The sequence below is a fragment of the Cherax quadricarinatus genome, chromosome 21 (assembly GCF_038502225.1).
Source record: "Cherax quadricarinatus isolate ZL_2023a chromosome 21, ASM3850222v1, whole genome shotgun sequence".
NCBI classification, from domain to species: domain Eukaryota; kingdom Metazoa; phylum Arthropoda; class Malacostraca; order Decapoda; family Parastacidae; genus Cherax; species Cherax quadricarinatus.
The window spans coordinates 21,538,166-21,563,522 of NC_091312.1; the positions used below are offsets into that span (position 1 = coordinate 21,538,166).

General features: G+C 42.6%; 1 protein-coding gene across 1 annotated transcript in view; it reads right to left on the minus strand.

Annotated features, from left to right (window-relative positions):
• Syn2 (Syntrophin-like 2) overlaps positions 1–20,131 on the minus strand; it is a gene marked incomplete at its 5' end in the record, with an annotated part of 584,160 nt that extends 564,029 nt beyond the window's left edge. The window contains 1 exon segment of the mRNA XM_053777238.2: positions 19,669–20,131. Within this exon segment, the coding sequence (XP_053633213.2) occupies positions 19,669–19,797 (129 nt within the window).
• Between the last annotated feature and the right edge of the window lie 5,226 nt (positions 20,132–25,357).

Consider the following 25,357-nt stretch of genomic DNA (forward strand, 5'->3'; position numbering starts at 1 on the left):
CAATCTTCATGGCTTTGCATTTGGCAGGGTTGAATTTGAGAAGCCAGTTTCTGGACCACATGTTCAGCCTGTCCAGGTCTTTTTGCAGTCCTGCCTCATCCTCATCCGATTTAATTCTTCTGATCAACTTCACATCATCTGCGAATAGGGATACTTAAGAGTCTATTCCTTCCATCATGTCGTTCACATATTTAAAAAATAGCACTGGTCCTAGAACTGACCCCTGTGGGACCCCGCTCGTCACAGGCGCCCACTGTGATACCTCTTCACGTACCATGACTCGTTGTTGCCTCCCTGTCAGGTATTCCCTGATCCATTGCAGTGCCCTCCCTGTTATATGCGCCTGATCCTTCAGCTTCTGCACTAATCTCTTGTGGGGAACTGTGTCAGAGGCCTTCCTGCAGTCTAGGAAAACGCAATCAACCCACCCCTCTCTCTCGTGTCTTACTTCTGTTACCTTGTCATAAAACTCAAGAAGGTTTGTGACACAGGCTTTGCCTTCCATGAACCCATGCTGGTTTTCATTTATAATCTTGCTCCGTTCCAGGTGTTCCACCACTCTCCTCCTGATAATCTTCTCCATGACTTTGCACACAATACATGTCAGAGACACAGGTCTGTAGTTTAGTGCCTCATTTCTGTTTCCTTTCTTAAATATTGGGACTACATTTGCTGTCTTCCATTTCTCAGGTAGTTGCCCAGTTTCAAGGGATGTGTTGAAGATTGTGGTTAGGGGCAAACACAGCATCTCTGCTCCTTCTCTAAGGACCCATGGGAAGATGTTGTCCGGTCCCATCCCCTTTGAGGTATCAAGGTCACTTAGGAGCTTCTGCACTTCCTCCTCGGTTGTTCGTATGTCATCCAACACTTGTTGGTATATTCCCTCTTGATGTTCCCTGCTGTGCTGTCTTCCCACAGCCCTTCCTGTCTCTACTGAAAAAAACTTCCTTAAATCTCCTGTTTAGCTCCTCACATACCTCCTGATCATTTCTTGTGAGTTCTCCACCTTCTGTCCTCAGTCTGATCACCTGGTCTTTGACTGTTGTCTTCCTCCTGATGTGGCTATACAACAGTTTCGGGTCAGTCTTGATTTTCGATGCTATGTTATTTTCATACTGTCCTTTGGCCTCCCTCCTTACCTGTGCATACTCGTTCCTGGCTCTGCAACTGATCTTCTTATTTTCATGTGTTCTCTGCCTTCTGTACTTTTACATTCTCTATTGCACTTTGTTTTTGCCTCCTTACGCCGTCGGATAAACCAGGGACTCGTTCTGGTCTTCCCATTGTTTCTGTTGCCCTTGGAAATAAACGTTTCCACTGCCTCCTTGCATTTTGTTGTTACATATTCCATCATTTCGTTTACTGGCTTTCCTGCCAGTTCTCTGTCCCACGGAACCTCCTGCAGGAAGTTCCTCAGCCCTGTGTAGTCCCCTCTTTTATAGTCAGGCTTTTCCCATTCAACTCCTGTTACTCTCCACTTGCAACTCTACTATGTATTCAAAGCACAGAACTACGTGGTCACTAGCTTCTAGGGTACTCTCATATGTGATGTCCTCAATGTCTGAACTGCCCATGGTGAACACAAGGTCCAATCTTGCTGGTTCATCCTCCCCTCTCCCTCTGGTAGTGCCCTTAACATGTTGGTGCATGAGGTTTTCCAGCACCACATCCAACATCTTGGCTCTCCATGTTTCGGGACCCCCATGTGGCTCCAGGTTTTCCCAGTCAATCTCCCTGTGGTTGAAATCCCCCATAACCAGCAACTTTGCTCTGCTGGAGTGAACTCTTCTTGCCACCTCAGCAAGTGTGTCCACCATTGCTCTCTTCATATTCCGCTTTTGGCCTCGTGCAGTTCTGTGGTGAATTATACATCACGGCAATGACCACTTTGTGCTCCCTAGACTGAAGTGTACCTACTATGTAGTCCCTTTCTCCTGTCTCGTCTATGCCTCCCATTTTCTCGAATTTCCATCGGTTTTTTTACGAGCAGAGCAACCCCTCCTCCCCTTCTGCCCCTTCTATCTTTCCTCATGATCTGGTATCCTGGTGGGAAGATTGCATCTGTTATTTTCTCCGTGAGTTTTGTTTCTGTAACTGCTATGATGTCTGGGGACTTCTCATTGATTCTTTCTTGCCATTCCTCATATTTATTCGTTAATCCATCCGCATTTGTGTACAGGAGCCCTGGTGGGGGCCTGTGGGGGGTTGCAGTGGAGGTGGAGGAAGAGCTCCCATAGGGGGTTTCTGTAGGGGTAGGGTGTGTGTGTGTGTGTGTGTGTGTGTGTGTGTGTGTGTGTGTGTGTGTGTGTGTGTGTGTCAACAAGTGTTCAGCAAGGATGAGAAGGCTGAAAGCTACCAGTCTTAAAAATTTCCAGTACTTTTTGTATGTTTTCCTTATTTTATTGATCTTTAGTCTTCGTCTCAACCTGTGCTAAATACATATAAAAAGTAGATTTATCTTACATCTGATTTTACATTCTCTGATAAGTCTCTCACGATTTCTAAGAAAAACGACAGTTCGAAAGGTCTTGGAAACAGCATCAGCGTATAGGATGATTCTGTGAGCATCTGTGTATAGTATAAGCGACATGGTGAAGGAATGTAAAAGGAGAGCAAATTAGAAATTGGGTGAGATACTGACATCGAATTTTGCTGACAAAATAAAAAGTTTTGGAGTGGAATTGATCAGTTGAGAAAGCCTTGGGCATGAATGGATTTTACATTTAAAAAAAAAAACAGAAGAGGTGAGTTATTAGATGGAGAGTCAGAGGAACCTGGAAGATGGAGGGAAATTTTGAGGAACTCTTAATGTTGATAATGATAAAGGAAGCTGTGATTTCATGCAATGGATAGTGAAGTATAACATCTTTTAGGAGTGAGGAAGAGCCGGTTGTGAATGTTGGGAGGATAAAGTGCGTGAGGCTTTGGGTAGAATGAATGTAAAGCAGCTGAGATTGATGGGATCAAGACAGATATGTTAAAAGAAGGTGAGAATATAGTTCTGAAATAGTTGGTGTTTTTATTTAATAAGTGTATGAGCGAGGGGAAGGTACCTAGGTAAGGGGACAAAAAAGAGTGTTAGAATTATAGAGGAATAAACCTGTTGAGTATAACTTGTAAGGTGTATGGTAGAGTTATTATTGAAACAATTAAAAGTAAAAGAGAGAGCAGGATCACAGATGAACAAGGAGGCTTTAGGAAGGGTAGGGGGAGTGTAGACCAAGTGCTTACAATGAAACATATAAGTTGGTTTAGAAAGAAACGTTTTGGCCCCAAGACTGAAACGTTCTCTATTAAATATATTCTACTGTCTGCTTACGTGTCCTTTTAAATCAATTTGTCGGCATCTTTTACCAAGGTTTATACCATAAAGCATATAAGTGAACAGTATTTACATAAGGGTGAAGAGGTTTTCGTTGCATTTATGGATTTGGATAGGGTGGATAGGGAAGCAATGCGGCAGATGTTGCAAGCCTATGGTTAGGTAGTACGTTATTGAAAGAAGTTAAGAGTTTTTAGGAGGATAGTGAGGTTAAGGTTAGGGTATGTAAGAGAGAGGGAGAATATTTCCCAGCAAAAGTAGGCCTTAAATGTTACTATGGTTGTTCAGTATAGTTGTAGATTGAGAGATGATATAGTTGCTTGTTGTTGCAGACACTGTGGTTTTGCTAGATTCTGAAAAGAAGTTGCAGCGGCCAGGAGACGAATTTGAGAGGGTATATAAACGAAGCAAAATAAAAGTGAAAATAGGAAAAGTAATGAGAATAACATAAATATTAGGAAATGAAAGACTGGATATCAGATTAGAGAGAAGGATTGTAGAGGAAGTGAATGTATTCACATATTTTGGAGTTGACTCGTCAGCAGATGCGGTCCATGAAAAAATGTGACTAGAGAACTGAGGAGTCTATGGAGACAAAGAACGTTATCCATGGAAGCAAAGAAGAGAATATATGAGAATATTGTGGTACCAACGTTCTTATATAGGTGTGAAACATAGGAGGTGAATGTTGCAACAAGGAGAAGACTGTAGGCAGTAAAGCTGTCGTGTCTGTAAGCAATGTGTGGTGTGATTATGCAGAACAGCAATAGTTTGGAGATTAGATGCGGGTTACAAAAAGTATATATATATATATATATATATATATATATATATATATATATATATATATATATATATATATATATATATATATATATATATATATATATATACGCATACACACAAACAGCGAGTCCTCTTCGTCATAGACATTATTTCATTGTTGTAAAGACAGTCAGCTGGGAAATTGATAAAGTCATTGTAAACAATGAAAATCTGACAGAGTTATGTTGACAGAGCTGAGTGGCTGAGTGGCTGCCCATTTTTCGTTCCACGGTACAACTTTATATCGCGTTTATCTTATATTTATATGTTTACCTTTGTAATACTTTATAATTGGTTATTTTTTATACTAAGTGGACAAGCTGACCTTTCCTAACCTAATCGAAAAAAGAATTTGCTTCAAACCGTATGTGTGAGTCCACATAATTCCCTTAAGCATCTAAGAGGATAAATTGATGTATGTAGACTTTGAAAATTGCCAAATTTTAGAGGAATTTTAGAAACTTCAGAAAATGGGTTGAGAAAAGGTAATTTCACTTACCTTACAATATTTGCTCATGAGTCCATGTATTTTTCTCAAAGTAAATTAACTCCATTTCTTGAATCCAGACATTTTATTTCTTTGGTCAAGCACAGTATTGATGACGTGTTTCTCGAATAGCGCTTTGCTTTCATTTTATTTCAGCAAATTTCGATAGGATTCAGGTCAGGGATGTTCTCTGCAACTGAATAATGTTGATATTTTTCCTGTGAAACCATTTCTTGACCTGTTTTAATATGCAACATGTTGCACTGTCTTGCATAAAGTGTGCGGTGCCATGAATGTTGTGGAATATGAAGAAATGCTACTTAAGCGTATCTACTGTGTGTACGGATGCTGTAAAAGGTGTTTGAGATAAAGGTGAGATGTGAATATTATTTAGCGGAAAAATATTTTAATTAAAGATGTAGAAGAAATAATTTTCCATATGTAAAGGGACAGTCTATGTATGTCATAAAAAATAATATATATGAAACATTATGTATCTCCCTTTGGCAAAAACAGGGAATCTGTTGTTTTTTTATGTACACACGATCTCTCATCTTTGTTATTACTCAGCTTACAATACTCTAATATTCACACAGTACCCATCAATGCAATCACATACAGTCTACAGTATCCATCAAACAACACCCACACAGTCACCCAGCAATATGGTGTCTAATACGCAGCAAACAATTGCCTCTCACAATTTTCTTCACAATCAACCAATTTCTCCAGTATTCAGAACTTCCACACTCTTCCTAAAGTTTTATCACTCTAGAATTCCAAGAATTATATCTTATCTCATTCCAGCTCTTTGTCTCATGGCCCTCTCCTTCCCTCTTCATCCTTTACATTCTCTTTCCTACATTCTCCTCTCTTCCCCCTTCACCCCTTTTCTCTTTGATCTTATTCCTGTTCCTTCTCCACCCTTTCAATTTTTTTTCAGTCTATTCTTCTTCCCCCATACACCCTTCCCTCATTTTTCTTTCATTCTCCTCCTTTTTCCCTTTCCTCTCTTTCCCTCCTCTTTCTATCGCTTTCCTCTGCTTCCTTTATCGCCCCGTCCATTCCATTTCCCTTCAATTTTCCACCTTTCCTATCATGACAATAAGTTTAAATTGTTTGAGCCAAGCTAAAAGGTATCTTGAAAGTGATTTAAAATATCCAGAGAACAAAATTTTCTAAAAACCTGAGACCGAGTCTGGAAGAAAACGCTTGAGAAGGGAAGAAATTTCACTGGAAAACTGGATTTGGAACCAGGATTCCCTGTAAGAAAGGATACTTTTTATATTTATTTTCGTGGTGCGGGGGAGGCTGGAAGGAGCCGATTTAGGAAACCAATGAATCCGAAATTGTAATCTCACTGGAATGCTGGACTTAAGTTGCAAAAAATTCTTGAAATGGAACTTGGTTTTTCTATTTATTTGGAATCCCATGTCAGAGTACGAGTTGGGTGGTGGTTGACATAGGGGATGAGCATTCACAGTGATGATGGTGGTGGTAGTAGTAGTGGTAGTAGTAGGTAGTAGTAGTAGGCAGTAGTAGTAGTAGTAGATGTAGTAGCAGTAGTAGTAGTGATGGATGCATTTGTTGGGTGGTAGTTGAGAGAGGAAAGAGTAAATGTGATATTGGGAGTAATAGTGATGGTTGAGGATGGCGAAGCAATGTTTCCTTAAATTACTTTTCCATCAGCCTAATTCTGGCTCTTGCTGCCTTGCTGTCATAAATTACGAGGGAAAAAGAGAGGAAGAGGGAAGAGTGGAAGTGGAAGACAGAGTGTTGACGTGTACTTGGCTCTGTGAAGACCTGTTTGCGCGCTCTCTAGAACTGAAGCAAGATGCCCTCCATCGAGCAACTTTACCAACAGCTTAAGGAAGAATTGAGGTTGGCGAATATGGAAATTCGGCGACTGACCGAGGAAAACAAAAAGATTCGGAGTAGTCCTCCTGTTTTGAGTCCTCAGGTCAAGAAGGGAAACTGGTCAGTGGCTGGACAGCAGGGAAAGAAGTTGACGATCAAGAAGACGAATGGAAAGGTAGAAACGATGAAGAAGAAAGAGACTGCCGTGGAAACTGTTGTGGAAACATCCAATACATTCTCAGTGCTACCCGACGAATGTGAGTCGACTACTGGGAACGTCACGATGAACGACACCAAGGAAAGTACGAATATTGTTGTTGTTTGGGATAGCCAAGTTAGGTATATGGATAGGGCGTTCTGCTTGAAGGACAGGAGTAGGAGACAGAGAGTTTGCTTTCCTGGGGCTGGGATGGAGGATATTGTTAGCCGTCTGGATGACATCATGAGAGGTAATGGGAGCAATCCTATTATCTGTCTCAGTGCTGGAGGCAACGATGTTGGCAGACGTAGGAGTGAGGACCTGATTAGCAGGTATAGGTCAGCAATAGAAATAATTAGGAGGAAGGGTGGGAACCCTCTCATATGTGGTATTTTGCCAAGGAGGGGAGTTGGAAATGAATGGTTGTCCAGGGCAATTGGTGTCAATTGCTGGCTGGACAAATACTGTAAGGAAAATGCGGTAACATTCATTGACAACTGGGACCTCTTCTATGGCAGAAATGACATGTATGCTAGGGATGGGGTTCACTTATCTAGGAGTGGGGTGGGAGCACTGGCAACTGCAGTGGAGGGAGCTGTTAGGTCTTTAAACTAGGAATAGTTAGTGGTATGGGTTTTGGCAGGAAAACAGTGAAGTCCCAGTGTAGTAATATTACGAGTTCTAGGGGAACTAGTTATAATAAGAACGAGATAGATATTGAAAAGCCAGGGACCTTGGGTGATAAGGACAGTAATAGGTTTAGTAGAAAAATAGAAATGAGCAGGAAGGGTAAAGAGAAAGGAGAGTCTTTCAATGTTTATTATGCTAATTGCCGTAGTGCTAGAAATAAGATGGACGAGTTGAGATTAGTTGCTAGTGTAGGTAACATTGATGTATTTGCCTTAACTGAGACGTGGTTTAATTCAAAAAGTCGGGACATGCCTGCGGAATGTCATATTCAGGGTTTTAAATTGTTCCAAGAAGATAGAAGTATTGGGAGGGGGGGTGGGGTGGCATTGTATGTCCGAGATCGCTTGAACTGTTGCATAAAAAGGGGTATTAAGTCTGAAGTAACACATACAGAGTCTGTTTGGATAGAATTTTCAGAGGGGCATGAAAAACTGATTTTAGGAGTGATATACCGTCCCCCAAACTTAGATAGGGACCAAGGGAAACTACTATGGGAGGAAATTGTTAAGGCCACAAGGCACGATGATGTAGTAATTCTAGGAGACTTTAACTTTAGTCATGTTGATTGGAATTTCTTGACTGGGAATTTAGAATCATACGACTTCTTAGAAGTATTTCAGGATTGTTTTTTGAAGCAGTTTGTGACAGAACCTACAAGGGGAAATAACCTGCTTGACTTAGTTATGGCAAACAATGAATCCCTTGTTAATAATTTAGAAATTTCAGAGGAACTGGGTGCTAGTGACCACAAATCAATTACATTTAGCATTGAATGGAAGTACGATAGTAGCGATAACTCAGTAACAGTCCCAGATTTTCGCTTAGCAGATTACGATGGGCTTAGAGAACACTTGTCATCTGTTGACTGGGGTAACGAAGAGAGCTATCAATATGACAGTTTTCTGAACACTATACATGCTGCTCAAAGAGCGTTTATCCTATATAAAGAAATTAGATCAAATAGAAATGACCCAAAATGGATGAATAATAGGCTCAAATATCTACTAGGGCATAAGAAAGGAATTTATAGGCGTATCAAAAGAGGTGAGGGTCATCTTATGAATCAGTATATTGACATTAAGAGGGACATTAAAAAGGGGATAAGAAAAGCTAAAAGGGACTATGAAATTAAAGTTGCTAGGGATTCTAAAACTAACCCAAAAAGTTTTTTCCAGGTCTATAGAACAAAAGTTAGAGATAAGATAGGTCCCCTTAAAAATAACTATGGGCACCTTACTGACAAAGAGAATGAAATGTGCTCGATTTTAAATAATTATTTTCTCTCAGTTTTTACACAGGAAGACACTAACAATATTCCAGTAATTAATTTTTATAGTGGGCTAGAAGAAGATAAATTATGTAACATCACAGTCACTAGTGAGATGGTTGTGAAGCAGATAGACAGACTGAAGCAAAATAAGTCGCCGGGTCCTGATGAGGTTTTTTCAAGGGTTCTTAAGGAATGCAAAATGGAACTCTGTGAACCATTAACTAATATTTTTAATTTATCTCTTCAAACAGGTGTAGTGTCTGATATGTGGAAGATGGCTAATGTAACTCCTATTTTTAAAACAGGGGACAAGTCGTTACCGTCAAATTACCGCCCAATAAGCCTGACCTCAATTGTAGGCAAATTACTAGAGTCAATTATAGCTGAGATTATAAGAAGGCATCTCGATAAGCATAGCTTGATTAATGATACTCAGCATGGATTCACAAGAGGCCGGTCTTGTCTAACTAATTTATTAACTTTCTTCAGTAAAGCTTTTGAGGCTGTTGACCACAATAAAGAATTTGATATTATTTACTTAGATTTTAGTAAGGCATTTGATAGAGTTCTGCACCATAGACTGTTAAAGAAAGTGGCAGCTCATGGCATTGGGGGAAGGGTGCTCTCGTGGATCGAGTCATGGCTCACTGACAGGAAGCAGAGAGTGTCCATAAATGGGGTTAAATCCGAGTGGGGATCTGTAACAAGTGGCGTTCCACAGGGATCAGTCTTGGGCCCGTTGTTGTTTATAATATATATCAATGATCTTGATGAGGGAATTACTAGTGATATGAGCAAATTCGCCGATGACACAAAGATAGGTAGGATAATTGAATCAAACGTAGATGTTATGGAACTTCAGGAGGATTTAAACAAACTCTATTCTTGGTCAGAAAAGTGGCAGATGCAGTTCAATGTAGATAAATGCAAGGTTCTGAAGCTTGGGAGTGCCCATAACCCTAGTACTTATAAGTTAAATGATGTAGAACTTAGCCATACAGATTGCGAAAAGGACTTGGGGGTTATGGTGAGCAGCAACCCTAAACCAAGACAGCAATGCCTAAGCGTACGTAATAAGGCAAATAGATTACTGGGATTTATATCAAGAAGTGTAAGCAACAGAAGTCCAGAGGTCATACTGCAGCTTTATACATCATTAGTAAGGCCTCACCTAGATTATGCAGCTCAGTTCTGGTCTCCGTATTACAAAATGGACATAAATTCGTTAGAAAACATTCAGCGTAGGATGACTAAATTAATACATAGCATTAGAAATCTTCCTTATGAAGAAAGATTGAAGACTCTTAAGTTACATTCACTTGTTAGACGAAGAATGAGGGGAGACCTGATCGAAGTGTATAAGTGGAAGATAGGTATTAATAAAGGGGATATTAATAAGGTCTTGAGGATGTCTCAGAGAGAGAACCCGCAGTAATGGATTTAAATTAGATAAGTTTAGATTTAGAAAGGACATAGGAAAGTATTGATTTGGAAATAGGGTAGTTGATGAGTGGAACAGTCTACCTAGTTGGGTTATTGAGGCTGGGACTTTGGGTAGTTTCAAATCTAGGTTGGATAAGTACATGAGTGGGAGGGGTTGGATTTGAGTGGGACTTTCACATCAGAGCTTATTTCTTGGGTGGCATTGAAAATTGGGTTGGGCAAATGTTTTGTTAGTGGGATGAATTGTAAAGGACCTGCCTAGTATGGGCCAGCAGGCCTCCTGCAGTGTTCCTCCTTTCTTATGTTCTTATGTTAAGTTAAGGAGATATAGCAGGAGAACAGAGAAGAGAGTGAAAGAGAAAAGGGAGGAAAAAAGGATGCAGATAAGAGAGAGAGAGAGAGAGAGGGAGAGAGAGAGAGGGAGAGAGAGAGAGGGAGAGAGAGAGAGGGAGAGAGAGAGAGGGAGAGAGAGAGAGGGAGAGAGAGAGAAAGCAAGGAATTGTTGTGAAATTGATTCCAGCTCATGTTAAGTTGGTCCTGTCAAGTCCACAGATCTACCAAGAGTCCTGTGGCCTGTATAGGAAGCTTCATCAGGAGTTAGTTCAACTCTGCTGGGGCTTAAGCAAGGGGTCCACCTGACCTAACTGGAAACTTTTAGTTCCCGATTCTATTTGCAGAGGGAACTCCTGTCCTCTTTCCTTTCACCGACCAGCTTTAGGACAACAACAAATAGGGATTGATAATGTAAGTGGTCTTTCGACCCCCCAACAACAATCAGTAAACTAGAAAACTCTCCTTAGAGCGAAACGTTGCCTCAGTAGACTCTTGTTATGCAGCCTGTATCTTTTCAAATTTGTCGGCCATATTCCTATAGGACTGCTTCACTTCGATATTTGGGTAGCGGTCAGAGACAACCAAATGGATTCCATATACTACATCATAATCAAACATGTTGGTAAAGCCTTGTAGAGCCAAGACTAAAGTGCACTTTACCACTTGTTAACGTCGGTAAGAGGTACCTGCTCAAGCCTTGATGTTTGTAATTAAGTCGAGTTACAGTTGATTCGGGCGAAGTTCATAGCGTGTAGCTAGGTAAGACTAGAATGTTAAGCTGAACACTGTGGAATGTATGCTGAACACTGCAGTGTAAGTTGAACAATGTAAAGCGCCAATTGAATACTTCAGAGTGTCAACAATAAACTGAGGATTACAGCAATATAAAGTAAGTGTACATATATTCACAAGTATTATCACTTACAAAAAAGGAATGGTGTTAGTAGTAATATTTCTCATAACATTTTGTACATCTTGACCAGGAAAATGAAGATGCAAGCTTTTTCCTTCAGTATTTATTGTTGTGTCTCTTCACCCACTGACCTGAAGTCATTTCTTTACAAATAATAATCACGAGATAGGCGTGAGGCCTTATACTCTCTCTCTCTCTCTCTTTCTCTCTCTCTCTCTCTCTCTCTCTCTCTCTCTCTCTCTCTCTCTCTCTCTCTCTCTCTCTCTCTCTCTCTCTCTCTCTCTCTCTCTCTCCTTCTCCCTCCTGCAATTTACATAAACTAATTTAGCTAATTCGGTCAATTTGGGAAAGTGTATTTATTGTGCAGTGAACAAACACAAAAGTGTTTCCAGTGTCTAAAAAGAAAATTGTAAAACTTAACTAATGAACCTGGAACGATGAATTAAAAAAATAATAATGGAATGCACTCAACAGCGTATTCTTAAAAGGTTCTTAACTTCAGAAGTGTGTACAAAAGTGGCAACGGTACATCTTAATTTAAAAAAAGCTAAGGTTGGTCTTAATTTAAAAAAAAACTTAAGTCTTAATTTAAAAAGTAAAAGTAGTTTTTAACATAAGTTGCAAATAAAAAAAAGGTAGTCTTTAATTTAAAAAAAAAAACACTTCCTGACTTCCTTGATTTCTCTCTTCACACGGACTCTTGAGTGTTTCTCTCTCTTCCTCTTTTTTTTTTCACAGGGTTTGACAAGGTTAAGGATCCCTAGCTTTATTGACAAGCTAACAGCTGTTACCTACATCAGCTCATTTGAAAGCATTTTTATTGTTATGAGACATACAAGTAGGGAACAGGATGAAGTTGGCGCCATCTGTGGGCCAGCATTTTCATTTGATCAACTGACTTTATCTCGTTGACATCATCATCCTGTACAAATGTGTTCCATACTCGAGTCATCCTGGGTATATATGATCTCAGATGGAGTGATGTTCTGGAGAAGGGTACAGCCAGAGTGAAGTTGCTACTTTCTGCCCGTCTTGTGGCATAAAAGCTTGTTTCACGCTGTCCTCGAAGTGGATCCAAGTGTGTTACTTTGACAATATTGACCTTGTACATAACAGTAAGGCCACCCACATCCCTCCTGTGTTGAAGGCTCTGCTGAAATGACAGATCTATCCAGGATGGGTCCAGGCGAGAGATGAGACGCTCTGTTCTCTACTCTGTCAAGCAGTCGCAGATGAAAGGGGGGGGGCAGGCAAACCAAGAAAGTGGAGCATACTCAAGGTGCGAGTGTACTTGTGCCTCATACAGAATCTTGCAACCCCTACTGTCAAGTAGATGCGAGATACGGCGAAGTGCTGTAAGCTTCCTGGCTGTTTTGTTTGTAAGATTTACAACATGGTTCTTCATGGTTAGTTTGGAGTCAAATTTCACCCCAAGGATATCAACTTCTTCTCCAGGTGCCAACACCCTCCCATTCATCCTTACTACTGCAACAGCATTACCATCATGGTGCCTAGAGACGATCATCATTTGCGTTTTCTCAGGTGCAAATGTTACTTGCCATCTATTTCCCCAAGCTGATATAGCTCTCAGCTGGTGATTGATGTAGCTTAGAGCAGCTGGCATTTCTTCTCTTGGATAAGTGAATGTCAGTGTACAGTCGTCTGCATATGCATGTGATTCTGGGATGAGATGAAGAAGGTCGTTGAAGTAGACATTCCATAACAATGGTCCCAGCACGCTTCCTTGTGGAACACTTGCCCCAATAGGATGTCTTGCTGATTCCGTTCCATTGAGAACTACACTTAGAGATCTACCATGAAGGTAATCACTGAGGAGACATAACGTAGAGCCTGCAATTCCCAGTGCTTGAAGTTTTGCTAAGAGGCCCTGGTGCCACACCCGGTCGAAAGCGCCAGCAATGTCCAGTGCTACCACACAGCTGACTTTGGATTCATCAAGTGACTGGTGCCACTTAGTGGAGAGGTTTAACAACAGATCAGCAGCAGAGTAACCTTTCTTGAATCCATATTGACGATCACAAAGTAGTGAGTGATAGTCAAAAAACTCTGTCATTTGTCTTGAGATTATTGTCTCAAGGATCTTACCTGTGATTGACAGGAGTGACACTGGTCTGTAGTTGCTGATTTCTGCTCTGCTCTTCTTTTTGTGAACAGGGACTACATTTGCCTCTTTCCATAGAGAGGGCCATTTACACTGTACTAGGCAGTGCTTAAAGATGCGAGTTAGAGGTGCTGCTAGCTGGTCTGCACATCTTCTCAGCAATCTTGGGCTCAACTTGTCTGGGCCCACAGCCTTTCCTTGGTCAAGCGATTTAAGAAGGAAATGCACTTCCTCCTGCCTTATTGTCACCACTGACAGTTTTGACACAGTTCTTCCAGCTAGCCAAGGAGGGTCCCTTGCTGGATCAGGAACTTGCATTTTGGTAGCAAAGTGTTCAGCAAAGAGGTCCGCCTTCTCTTGACTACTAGTAGAGGTGGTCCCATCCTGTCGATTTAGAGGTGGAATGAGTTCATCAGGCAGATAACGTTGTCTGTCCTTGACCAGGGACCACCAGGTTTTGGAGCCTACCCTACCTGATGCTAGCTTTCTTTTAGTGTCCACCTCCCATTTAGCAATGGCCCACTTTTGAACGTCACCCATATGCCTACAGGCTTGCCTGCAAGTTCCTGTTATAGGTGGTAGGATGTCTCTTATAACTTCGCTATGCTTTGTACTTAGCAGTAGCAGCCTCTCTACAACGAAAGCCAAACCAAGGCTGATCTGTAGGCTTCGTCACATATTGCCGGTGAGGAATGTATTCTTGTTGTAGATTAAGGATGTGTCCAGTGAAGGCTTTCACTTGGTTGTCAACATCCCCTTGGAGAAGAGCATTCCAATCGATGGTGGCGAGCTCAGAGCGAAGGGCTGGCCAATTACCTCTTTCCCATAGCCAGGTTGTGCGTGTGGACTCCTCAGCTCGTTCTGTTGGGATCTTAAGTGTCGTAAAAACAGCCTTGTGGTCAGACGATCCACCATAGCCGAGGGGTTGACAAGTGACTATGCCTTCTGCCAGATCACTCACTACTGGGTCAAGGGAGGAGCCAGAGATGTGAGTAGGGAAAGAACAAAGTTTCTCATGTCAAACACTGCAAGAAGGCCATCAAAGTCCCTCTGTATAAGGTGCTGGTTGAGGTCACCAACTATTATGATATGTTGACAGTTGTGTTGTAGCAGAAGGGAGTCAATATTTTCCATTAGAAAGTTGATGGGGTCTGCATGTTGCCACTGCGGTCTGTACATTGCCCTTGCCTGTCTCTTCTCATCCATGAGGTGTAGCCAACAATTCTTGCAAAATTTTCTGGAGTCCTGTCATCCAAAAATGTTTCAACAACAGCTATCATGTCGGGACGTCTCTCTCTCTCTCTCTCTCTCTCTCTCTCTCTCTCTCTCTCTCTCTCTCTCTCTCTCTCTCTCTCTCTCTCTCTCTCTCTCTCTCTCTCTCCCTCTCTCTCTCTCTCCAGAAAAACCCCTACAAGAACCCCTTAAATGGGCAGTTCTCTCCCCACAAGAACCCCTTCAATGGGTGCTTCTCTCCCCACACTTGTCTGTCCACTGAATCTTCATCTAACACACTGGTTTTAATGGGTCTTTCTGACACAACGTAGACACTTCCAGTGACACTTTCCAATCCAATGACACTTTCCAATCCAATGACACTTTCCAATTCAATGACACTTTCCAATCCAATGACACTTTCCAATTCAATGACACTTTCCAATCCAGTGACACTTTCCAATTCAATGACACTTTCCAGTCCAGTGACACTTTCCAATCCAGTGACACTTTCCAATCCAGTGACACTTTCCAATCCAATGACACTTTCCAATTCAATGACACTTTCCAATCCAGTGACACTTTCCAATCCAGTGACACTTTCCAATCCAATGACACTTTCCAATTCAATGACACTTTCCAATCCAGTGACACTTTCCAATTCAATGACACTTTCCAATTCAATGACACTTTCCAATCCACTGACACTTTCCAATCCAGTGACACTTTCCAGTCTAATGACACTTTCCAGCTCCTACCTATTACTACGCCTATTTATTCTCTCTTCCCCTCGCCACTACGGTCCACCGCTGTCTCTGCTCTGTCCTTCCTAACACTCACAATTTCCAATTCCCATTAAGCCTTGTCACAGTCTGGGTTCCCTGCCCCTCCCTCGTAATCATCATCTCTCTCTCTCCCCTCTCACTTCAAAACATCCTCTATCTCCCCTCTTGTTCCAGTTTTGCTCTCGTTTTCCCTCTCTTCTCATCTTTTCTCCCTCCCTCTTGTTCTTCACTCTTACATTGTTATTATTAGTCCACTTCCCCTCGCTTTGACTTTCCTCTTTTGAGTCTTTACATTATTCTCTTCCATTATTTCTCCTTTATTTTCTTTTTTAGTCTTCTCCCCTTTCAGTTTTATCTCTTCCCTCTCACCCCTTCCATCCATTATATTTCACTCTTTCTTCTAATTGTTCCCTTTGCTCATTCTAGTACTAGCCTTCCCTCTCCAGGACCCTCCTTTTCCTCAAGCACCCTCCTTCCATTTCCAGAACCTTCCTTCCCTCTCCAGCACCCTTCTTCTCTCTCCAGCAACCTCCTTCCCTTTCCAGAACCTTCCTTCCCTCTCCAGCGCCTTCCGTCCCTCTCCAGCACCTTCCTTCCCTCTCCAGCACCTTCCCTCCCTCTCCAGCACCTTCCTTCCCTCTCCAACATCTTCCGCCCCTCTCCAGCACCCTCCTTCACTCTCCAGCATCTTCCTTCCCTCTCCAGCAATTTCCTTCCCTCCCCAGCACCCTCCTTCCCTCCCCAGCACCCTCCATCCCTCTCAGGCACCCTCCTTCCTTCTCCCGCTCTCCCGCACCCTCCTTCCCTCTCCAGCAGCTTCCTTCCCTCTCCAGGACCTTCCTTCCCTCTCCAACACCCTCCTTCACTCTCTAGCACCCTCCTTCCCTCTCTAACACCCTCCTTCCCTCTCCAGCACCCTCCTTCCCTCTCTAGCATTCTCCTTCCCTCTTCAGCACCTTTCTTCCCTCTCCAGCACCCTCTTTCCCTCCCCAGCATCCTCCTTCCATCTCCAACACCTTCTTTCCCTTTCCAGCATCTTCCTTCCATCTCCAGTACTCTTCTTCCCTCTCTAGCATCCTCATTCCTTCTCCAGCACCCTCCGTCCCTCTCTAGTGCTCTCCTTTCCCCTAACCAGCACCTTCCTTCCTTCTCCAGCACCCTCCTTCCCTCTCCAGCACCCTCCTTCCCTCTCCGGCACCCTCCTTCCCTCTCTAGTACCCTCTTCCCCTCTCCAGCACCCTCCTTCTTTCTACAGTTCCCTCCTTAACTCTCCAGCACCATCCCTCCCTTTCCAGCACTATCCTTCCTTTTCCATCACCATCCCTCCTTTTCCATCACAATGTGTCCTTCTCCAGCACCATCCATCCTTTTCTGGCATCATCCCTTCTATTCTAGTATACCCCGTCTTTTCTGTCACCATCTCTCTTCTTCCAGCACAATCCCTCCCTTTACAATCACCATCCCTCTCTTTAGGTCACCATCCCTCCCTTTCGATCACCATTCCTCCCTATCCGTCACCTTCCCTCCCTCCAGCGTCGTGTCGTCAAAACTACTCTCTCATCTTAACATTCAGAGGTCTCACACTGATGCTATTGTCATGTAAATCAAAGAATGATTTGATAAAGCCACGTGCTAATTGTCTGGTATTCTCTGACTTAACCAGCACCTTCCTTCCCTCTCCAGCACCCTCCTTAACTCTCCATCACCCTCCTTCCCTCTCCAGCACTCTTCTTTCCTCTCTAGCACTCTCATTCCTTCTCCAACACCCTCCTTCCTTCTCCAACACCATTCTCCCCTCTCCAGCACCCTCCTTCCCTCTCCAGCACCTTCTTAACTCTCCAGCACCCTCCTTAACTCTCCAGCACCCTCCTATCCTCTTCAGCATCTTCCTTCCTTCTCTTGCAACCTTGTTCCTTCTCCAGCACCCTCCTTCCTTCTCCAGTTCCTCTCTTCCCTCTCCAGGACCTTCCTTCCCTCTCCAGCACCCTCGTTCCCTCTCCAGTACCCTCCTTCCCTCTCCAGCACTCTCATTCCTTCTCCGTCACCCTTCTTCCCTCTCCAGTACTCTCATTCCCTCTCCAGCACTCTCCTTCCCTCTCCATCACCCACCTTCCCTCTCCAGCACCCTCGTTCCCTCTTCAGTACCCTCCTTCCCTCTCCAGTACCCTCCTTCCCTCTCCAGCACCCTCCTTCCCTCTCCAGCACCCTCCTTCCCTCTTCAGTACCCTCCTTCCCTCTCCAGCACCCCCCTTCCCTCTCCAGTACCCTCCTTAACTCTCCAGCACCCACCTTCCCTCTCCAGCACCCTCGTTCCCTCTTCAGTACCCTCCTTCCCTCTCCAGCACTCTCATTCCTTCTCCGTCACCCTTCTTCCCTCTCCAGTACTCTCATTCCCTCTCCAGCACTCTCCTTCCCTCTCCATCACCCACCTTCCCTCTCCAGCACCCTCGTTCCCTCTTCAGTACCCTCCTTCCCTCTCCAGCACCCTCCTTCCCTCTCCAGCACCCCCCTTCCCTCTTCAGTACCCTCCTTCCCTCTCCAGCACCCACCAGCCCTCTCCAGTACCCTCCCTACCCCTCCAGCACCCACCTTCCCTCTCCAGCACCCTCGTTCCCTCTTCAGTACCCTCCTTCCCTCTCCAGCACCCTCCTTCCCTCTCCAGCACCCCCCTTCCCTCTCCAGTACCCTCCTTAACTCTCCAGCACCATCCCTTTCTTTCCAGCACTATCCTTCCATTTCCAGCACTATCCTTCCTTTTTCAGCATTATCCCTTCCTTTCCAGCATACCCTTTCTTTTCTGGCACCATCTTTCCCTGTCCAGCACCATCCCCCGCTTTCCATCCCCATCCCTCCCTTTAGATCACCATCCCTTCGTTTCCGTCACCTTCCGTCCCTCCAGCGTGGTGTCATCCATACTATTCTCTTCATTCAGAGGCCTCACACTGATGCTGTTGCCACGTCCTAATTGTCTGGTATTTTCTGACTTAACTAGTAAATGTTTGTCTCTAAAAGGTTTTTCTTGGAGATATCTACTTAACTAGTAAATGTTTGTCTCTAAAAGGTTTGTCTTGGAGATATCTCTGCACCGCCTCTTCATTGGTCGCTACTAGATCACTCTTCCTGCTCCATGAGCTTTATCATACCTCTTCCACTACATCACTTCCCAGATTATTCCACTTCCTGACAACTCTTTGACTGAAGAAATACTTCCCAATACCCCTGTGATTCATCTGAGTCTTCAACTTCCAACTGTGACCCCTTGTTGCTGTGTCTCACCTCTGGAACATCCTGTCTCTGTCAGCCTTGTGTGTGTGTGTGTGTGTGTGTGTGTGTGTGTGTGTGTGTGTGTGTCCACTCGGGCTTAGTGGCTTAACCCAAAAAAATTTAATTCTTCCATGTCATGTCATCAAGCGCCACTAATTGTAACAACCTCTGTAAGCTTTCACTGCACTTCTCCCACCAATTTAAATAATAATTAAAAGAAACGTACGAAATGAAATAGAGCTCATCCTCAGTGGAAGATGAATTTCAGACATGTTGAAACTCAAAAAAAAAAAGATAATTATTCCCCCCTCTCAGAATTTCAGTGTACTTACCGTCTGGCTGAGGTTAATCATAATTCGCTCTCCACCATAACACTCACCTGAAAGAATTAAATGAAAAAAAAAATGTAAAATGTATAGTAATTATATAAAGCATATTAAAATTCATGAAAATACCCAGGTGATAAATATAATTAAATGAAATGTTAAGATAAGAGATTTATAGAATTCAACCCGTATGCAGTTTGATGCATTGGAAATTATATATGGCAAATGTTCTGAAAGATTTATGTATATATAACAAGAGTTTCTGTCTTAGTGATAACTTACAAAGTAATTACTACCTTAGTGAAAAGTTAAAACAAAATTACTGCCTTAGCGATGACTTAAAACAAAGTTAGTCTGTTTATTGCAGCTTGAGAAACAAGATAATATATGTATTGACTGTGAATCAATATTATTTTATAACGAAATATAAATTATCATAATTTGAATAATAGTAAGTATAATTATATTAGTATTATTAATAATCCGATGGTTGCTTGCCTTTCCATAAATAGGAAAAAACTCTTACAAATAATTGTAATATGCATTTGTTGTTTTGTTTAGCTATTTTGAGCTTGTGATGAAATCAGGTGATGTCACTGGTGAGAAGAAGTCATACGTACCTCAACCAGTCTGACTCTCATACTGTGGTTGTTGAGGTTGTTGTTGTTGTGGTTGCCCTTCGTGTTGCGGGTGATGATGACGTTGGGAGGCGTGAGCAGCTCAGGTGGCCTCTCACATAACACCGCCATGGCTCGGCACTGACGCAGGCACTCCTGTGCCTCACTCACACACACTTAACACTAACTCTACCCACTACCCTGCTTATATCTAGTATGCGAACTTCACTACCACCGCGGCACTTATCTACTCTTCCATGTTAATTGTCTCTTTGTACTTTCCGAACTTCATAATTCGCGCAACGTGTCATAGTCACTGACTTCTCATTAACTCTCCTTCGCGCGGATAATTGAGATTATTCTCTTCATGTGTCAAGTTTGTGTAGGGATCATGTAGTGGCACAGAGAGCGCCAGTCATAGATCATGATGAGGAGAAAGATCAAAGTACATTTCTTTAAATATATCCTGTAAATAAAAGTAAACTGGTTATATTCCACAGTACGATGTTAGAGATTTTTTTTAGCAGAAATGTATGACGGAAAATCTCAGCATACCAGGTTAAGTCCAGGGTGAGCATACTAGGTTATGTCCAGGGTGGGCATACTAGGTTATGTCCAGGGTGGGCATACCAGGTTATGTCCAGGGTGAACATACCAGGTTGTGTCCAGGGTGAGCATACCAGGTTATGTACAGGGTGGGCATACCAGGTTATGTCCAGGGTGGGCATACTAGGTTATGTCCAGGGTGGGCATACTAGGTTATGTCCAGGGTGGGCATACTAGGTTATGTCCAGGGTGGGCATACTAGGTTATGTCCAGGGTGAACATACCAGGTTGTGTCCAGGGTGAGCATACCAGGTTATGTACAGGGTGGGCATACCAGGTTATGTCCAAGGGTGACTATACCAGGTTATATCCACGAACGACTTTTTCACTTATCATCAATCATCGTCTGTGACGCTTTGATCCATAACTGTACAGTAGATATTAGACCCGACCAAAAACACTTGAAGAGAAAACTAAAAAAAAATACGAACGTGTAAAAAAAAACTTATAAGAGAATTAGAGGAACACACAAAGATACGTATCTCTGTGTACATTACCTGAGTTTACTGTAATTCCTACTTCACGGTGGCGTTTAGGTGACATGCAGCCATAATTGGTTTTAAACCTACCAAACCAAACTATTTGACTTGCTAGTTTTTTGAAGCGTACTATCTGTTCTACTTGATCAAAAGACTAGGAATATAATGAATAATTTGAAAAAGGATAACATTATGGAAAGTAATGTAAGAAAACTGAGATAAACTTAAGAGGAGTGCGCATGAGGGAGACTATTACATGAATAAATAACCTGTCATTATATATGATGGTTGTAATATCTGATCTTGTATAAATAGCTTGATATTATTTTCACTCTGCGTTCGTTGACATTTCTTTAACAGTTATTCTTTGTGTTATAGTTGTAAGATTTAGTTTACACAGAAATGTATTATTTCTGCCCTCCTTCACTTCATCTTCCACTGCTAGTCAGGTGCGATACTAGTACTACTAAGACCAGACCATCGCTAATGTTTTAAGACGAGCGAGCCAGAAGCTACCTCCTCAGACACCAGCAAACATGATCAGATCCCGTTTGTAACCATCAGGCCAGGGCCGTTAAGGGAATTTGTGTACCTCGACAAACGTAATTGTCCACGAGGAGGAGAATTATTCACACTGCCAGCTTGAGACACGAAATTTATGTTCTTTGTCACGGCACCAGCTGAACGGTGGGAACTGGTGGTGGCAGGAACTTGCACTGGTGTCACTACACCAGCTGGAGAGCGAGGATTGGTGGTGGTATTGCATTGGTGTCACTGGAACAGCTGGGAGGAGGAGATTGATGGTGGTAGGAACTTGCATTGGTGTCACTTCACCAGCTGGAGGGTGCAGATAGGTGGTAGCAGGGACTAGTATTGGTGTCAGTGCACCAGCTGGGATTGGTGATAGTAACTTGCATTAGTTCCAGTGTACTAACTGCTAAGATTGATATATAATTATATTAATTCCTCGATGCAGTTGTACATCTATGTTATAAGAGAGAGAAATGTTTATATCATATTTTTGTCTGTTCTGTTTACACATCTTCAAATAGAATTTTAAGTCTAGCATCCTGTAGATGTAGAGTGCACAGCAAAGAGCACGAATAATGTGTATGGTCACGTAGGGGTCACTATGGGGTCAGTAGGTCTGGTATACATTAATGTATGTGAATGTTGTATGGCCAGTAGGTTTAAGTGTGTATAGTGGTTTGTTTTGGTTAATGACAGAACGCCTCGGCTTGTGTTTTAAGATGATATTTCGCAGAAACCAAATGACAAGATGTTCCCGATGCTTAAATCCTGGGTGTCTGGCACGCTAGGTGTTTGGCACCCTGGGTGTCTGGCACCCAGGGTAATTGGCACCTAGGGTGTCTGACACTCTGGATGCCTGCCGCCCTGGGTGACTGGCATCCAGGGTGTCTGACACTCTGGATGCCTGCCGCCCTGGGTGACTGGCACCTAGGGTGTCTGACACTCTGGATGCCTGCCGCCCTGGGTGACTGGCATCCAGGGTGTCTGACACTCTGGATGCCTGCCACTCTGGGTGACTGGCACCCTGGCTGTATCGCACCCTGGGTATCTAGCACCCAGGGTGTCTGACGCCCTGGGTGACTGGCACCCTGGATGTCTGGTACCCTGGATACCTGCCAACCTGAGCGTTTGGCACCCAGGGTGTCTGCCACCCTGGGTGACTGGCACCCTGACTGAAACTAAATCCAGAAATATTCTTCAAGACACTCATCAGCTGATAGAATCAACAGGAGTTTATCTCCTGTTATCTCTGAGTTTCAATAACATGTGAAATAATGTAAGCAAAACACTTGTTTCTTCAACGTCATGTAATGTTAACCACGTGAATAATACATACCTTTCAATGTTTCAGGTTCTACAAAATAATCGTGATCCTATAAATACAAAACTGTGCATGAAGGTTACAGCAGTGAGAATGATCTGCCTTGTTATATAGGAACATAAGAATCAGGAACACTGCAGGAGGCCTACTGGGACATACACAGCAATTTAATCTAGCCATTCTTACTCAAATATCTGCCCTTCCCATTCCTAAAGCTGTTCAATGTTTAGGTACAACAACTTTATTAACACAATATGAGGAGTAACCAGCGAACGCTGGTTCAAAATATTCATCACTGCAGCTGTGTGAAGAGTGGATGTGATGAACATGTGGCTGGTCCTGTTGTTGGGGCATCCAGTGTTTGTCCTCAACATTAAACACTGCTGACAATGCCTCTCTGGACTAAAAGCAAACCATACCCTATGTTACACGTAAACCTTTGATTCGTCAGTTTCAACTCGTCTAATATTTTGCTAAAATAAAATATATTTAACTTCTGCCAAAACAAAACCAACTGCCAATACTCATTTAAAAATCGGTCGCCTATCAATAAAAGAAAAATTGTCTGAGAAAGACACCACTTTCCAGAGAGCATCACCGCTTCCATTACTCAAACGTCCTGTTTCCAGGAAGCTGGAACGTAGCTGTAGCGTCGATAGTCTCACAAATGATCACGAACTGAAGTTTGCGACGGTACTTAGAGCGAGCAAAACTCGTTTACACAAACCAACACTAGAAAAGCCCGTGAGGTAACTAGGTAATAGTTGACATTCCACTGTTAACGAGATTCCTTGGCTACACGGGTAACCATCATAGTACAGTGGTAAAACGTTGGCTAACTCAGGTTTGGGCTCTAGCTCAGAGCCCCCGCATTTCTTGCAAATGTTGGAGTAACTTCCACAGAAAGTGTACAATATGTCTAGGTGGTACTGCGAAAACTGACCACTATTTTAGTTATGTAAATCTCCCAATTAAAACTTTGTTTCATATTGTTTCCGTTATATCATATTGGAAGTCTGCAGCAGGTATTAAATAGCGTTAGATCAACTTATTGGTGATCTGAAAAAGGAATTATGTCATGTTTGATCGTGTTACCGAGAGTTTGCGCTGGAATTATATGACATTAGATCATGTTATTAGACGGCTGCAACAGAAAATATATCGAGCTGGATAGTGTTATTACAAGCTTGCAACAGGAATTACATCGTGTTAGATCGTGTTATTAGAAGGCTGAAGCAGAAATTAAAAAGAATATTTCTTCGTACTGGCTTTCCTACTGGTGAAAGCATTATAACAACGTAACCCTCACCATTTTTTCGAATCTTTTAGACTGATATAATTTAAAGGCAGAATTTAGCTAGACATAAGTAAGCACAATTTAGACCAAGTGAAAAATAACAGCATTGGCAAAGACCAGAGATCATTGATGAGGACCATGAAGACCACAGAACTCTGGTTTCCACCACGACAAAAGAAAACAGAAGCATAAAAATCAATGAGAGAGAAAATATAATAGGAAATTGAAGAAATAAACAGTAAAGATGTAATAAAAACGGTACAAACACAGCTATTAAGAGAGATACACAATAATATTAGTAAAAAATTTCCCCCGTTTTTAACAGATTTGTTAATGGGAAAGAAAAAAGTAACAAGATAAAAAAAACGATAAAAATAATTGTAAAGTGATAAATCAAAGGTAAAGTCAGAAGGAAAGTCTGAAAAATACATAGCAATACAAACAAAAACGAAATATGCTCTGGAAAGTGTACAGAGGAAGATGACAAAGATGATCCCATGTATCAGAAATCTTCCCTATGAGGATAGACTGAGGCCCTGAATCTGCACTCTCTCCAAAGGCGTAGAATTAGGGGGGATATGATCGAGGTGTATAAACGGAAAACAGGAATAAATAAAGGGGATGTAATTAGCGTGCTGAAAATTTCCAGCCAAGACAGGACTCGCAGCAATGGTTTCAAGTTGGAAAAATTCAGATTCAGGAAGGATATACGAAAGCACTGATTTGGTAATAGAGTTGTGGATGAGTGGAACAAACTCCCCAGTATAGTTATTGAGGTTAAAACGTTGTGTAGTTTTAAAAATAGGTTAGATAAATACGTGAGTGGGTGTGGGTGGGTGTGAATTGGATCTGACTAGCTTGGGCTGCTGGGTCTGGGGCCATGCTCCTTCCTTGAGTGGAGGTGACCAGACTGGGTGTTTCATTGGGCTAATCCGGGGGGGGAAGACATGGACCTGCTCCGCATGGGTCAGTGGGCCTGTTGCAGTGTTCCTTCTTTCTTATGTTCTTATGAAAGCTACTGAAGAGTGTAAACCACCAGATCACCAAAGACAGAGAGGGAACTATCAAGGACTCAAGGGACAGAGGGAACAGCCGCATTCCTTTCAAACCTTCACCATTACTTAACACTGAATCCAAGGTATTGTGTGCGTGTGTCCTCACCTAATTGTGGTTGAAGGGATCGAGACTCAGCTCCTGGTCCCGCCTCTTCACTGGTCGCTACTAGGTCCTCTCTCTTTCCCTGCTCCATGAACTTTATCATACCTCGTCTTAAAATTATGTATGGTTCCTGCCTCCACTACATCACTTACCAGACTATTTCACTTCCTGACAACTATATGACTGAAGTGTGTGTGTGTGTGTGCGCGTGTGTGTGTGTGTGTGTGTGTGTGTGTGTGTGTGTGTGTGTGTGTGTGTGTGTGTGTGTGTTTATTAGTTTATACATGTGTTTATGGATGT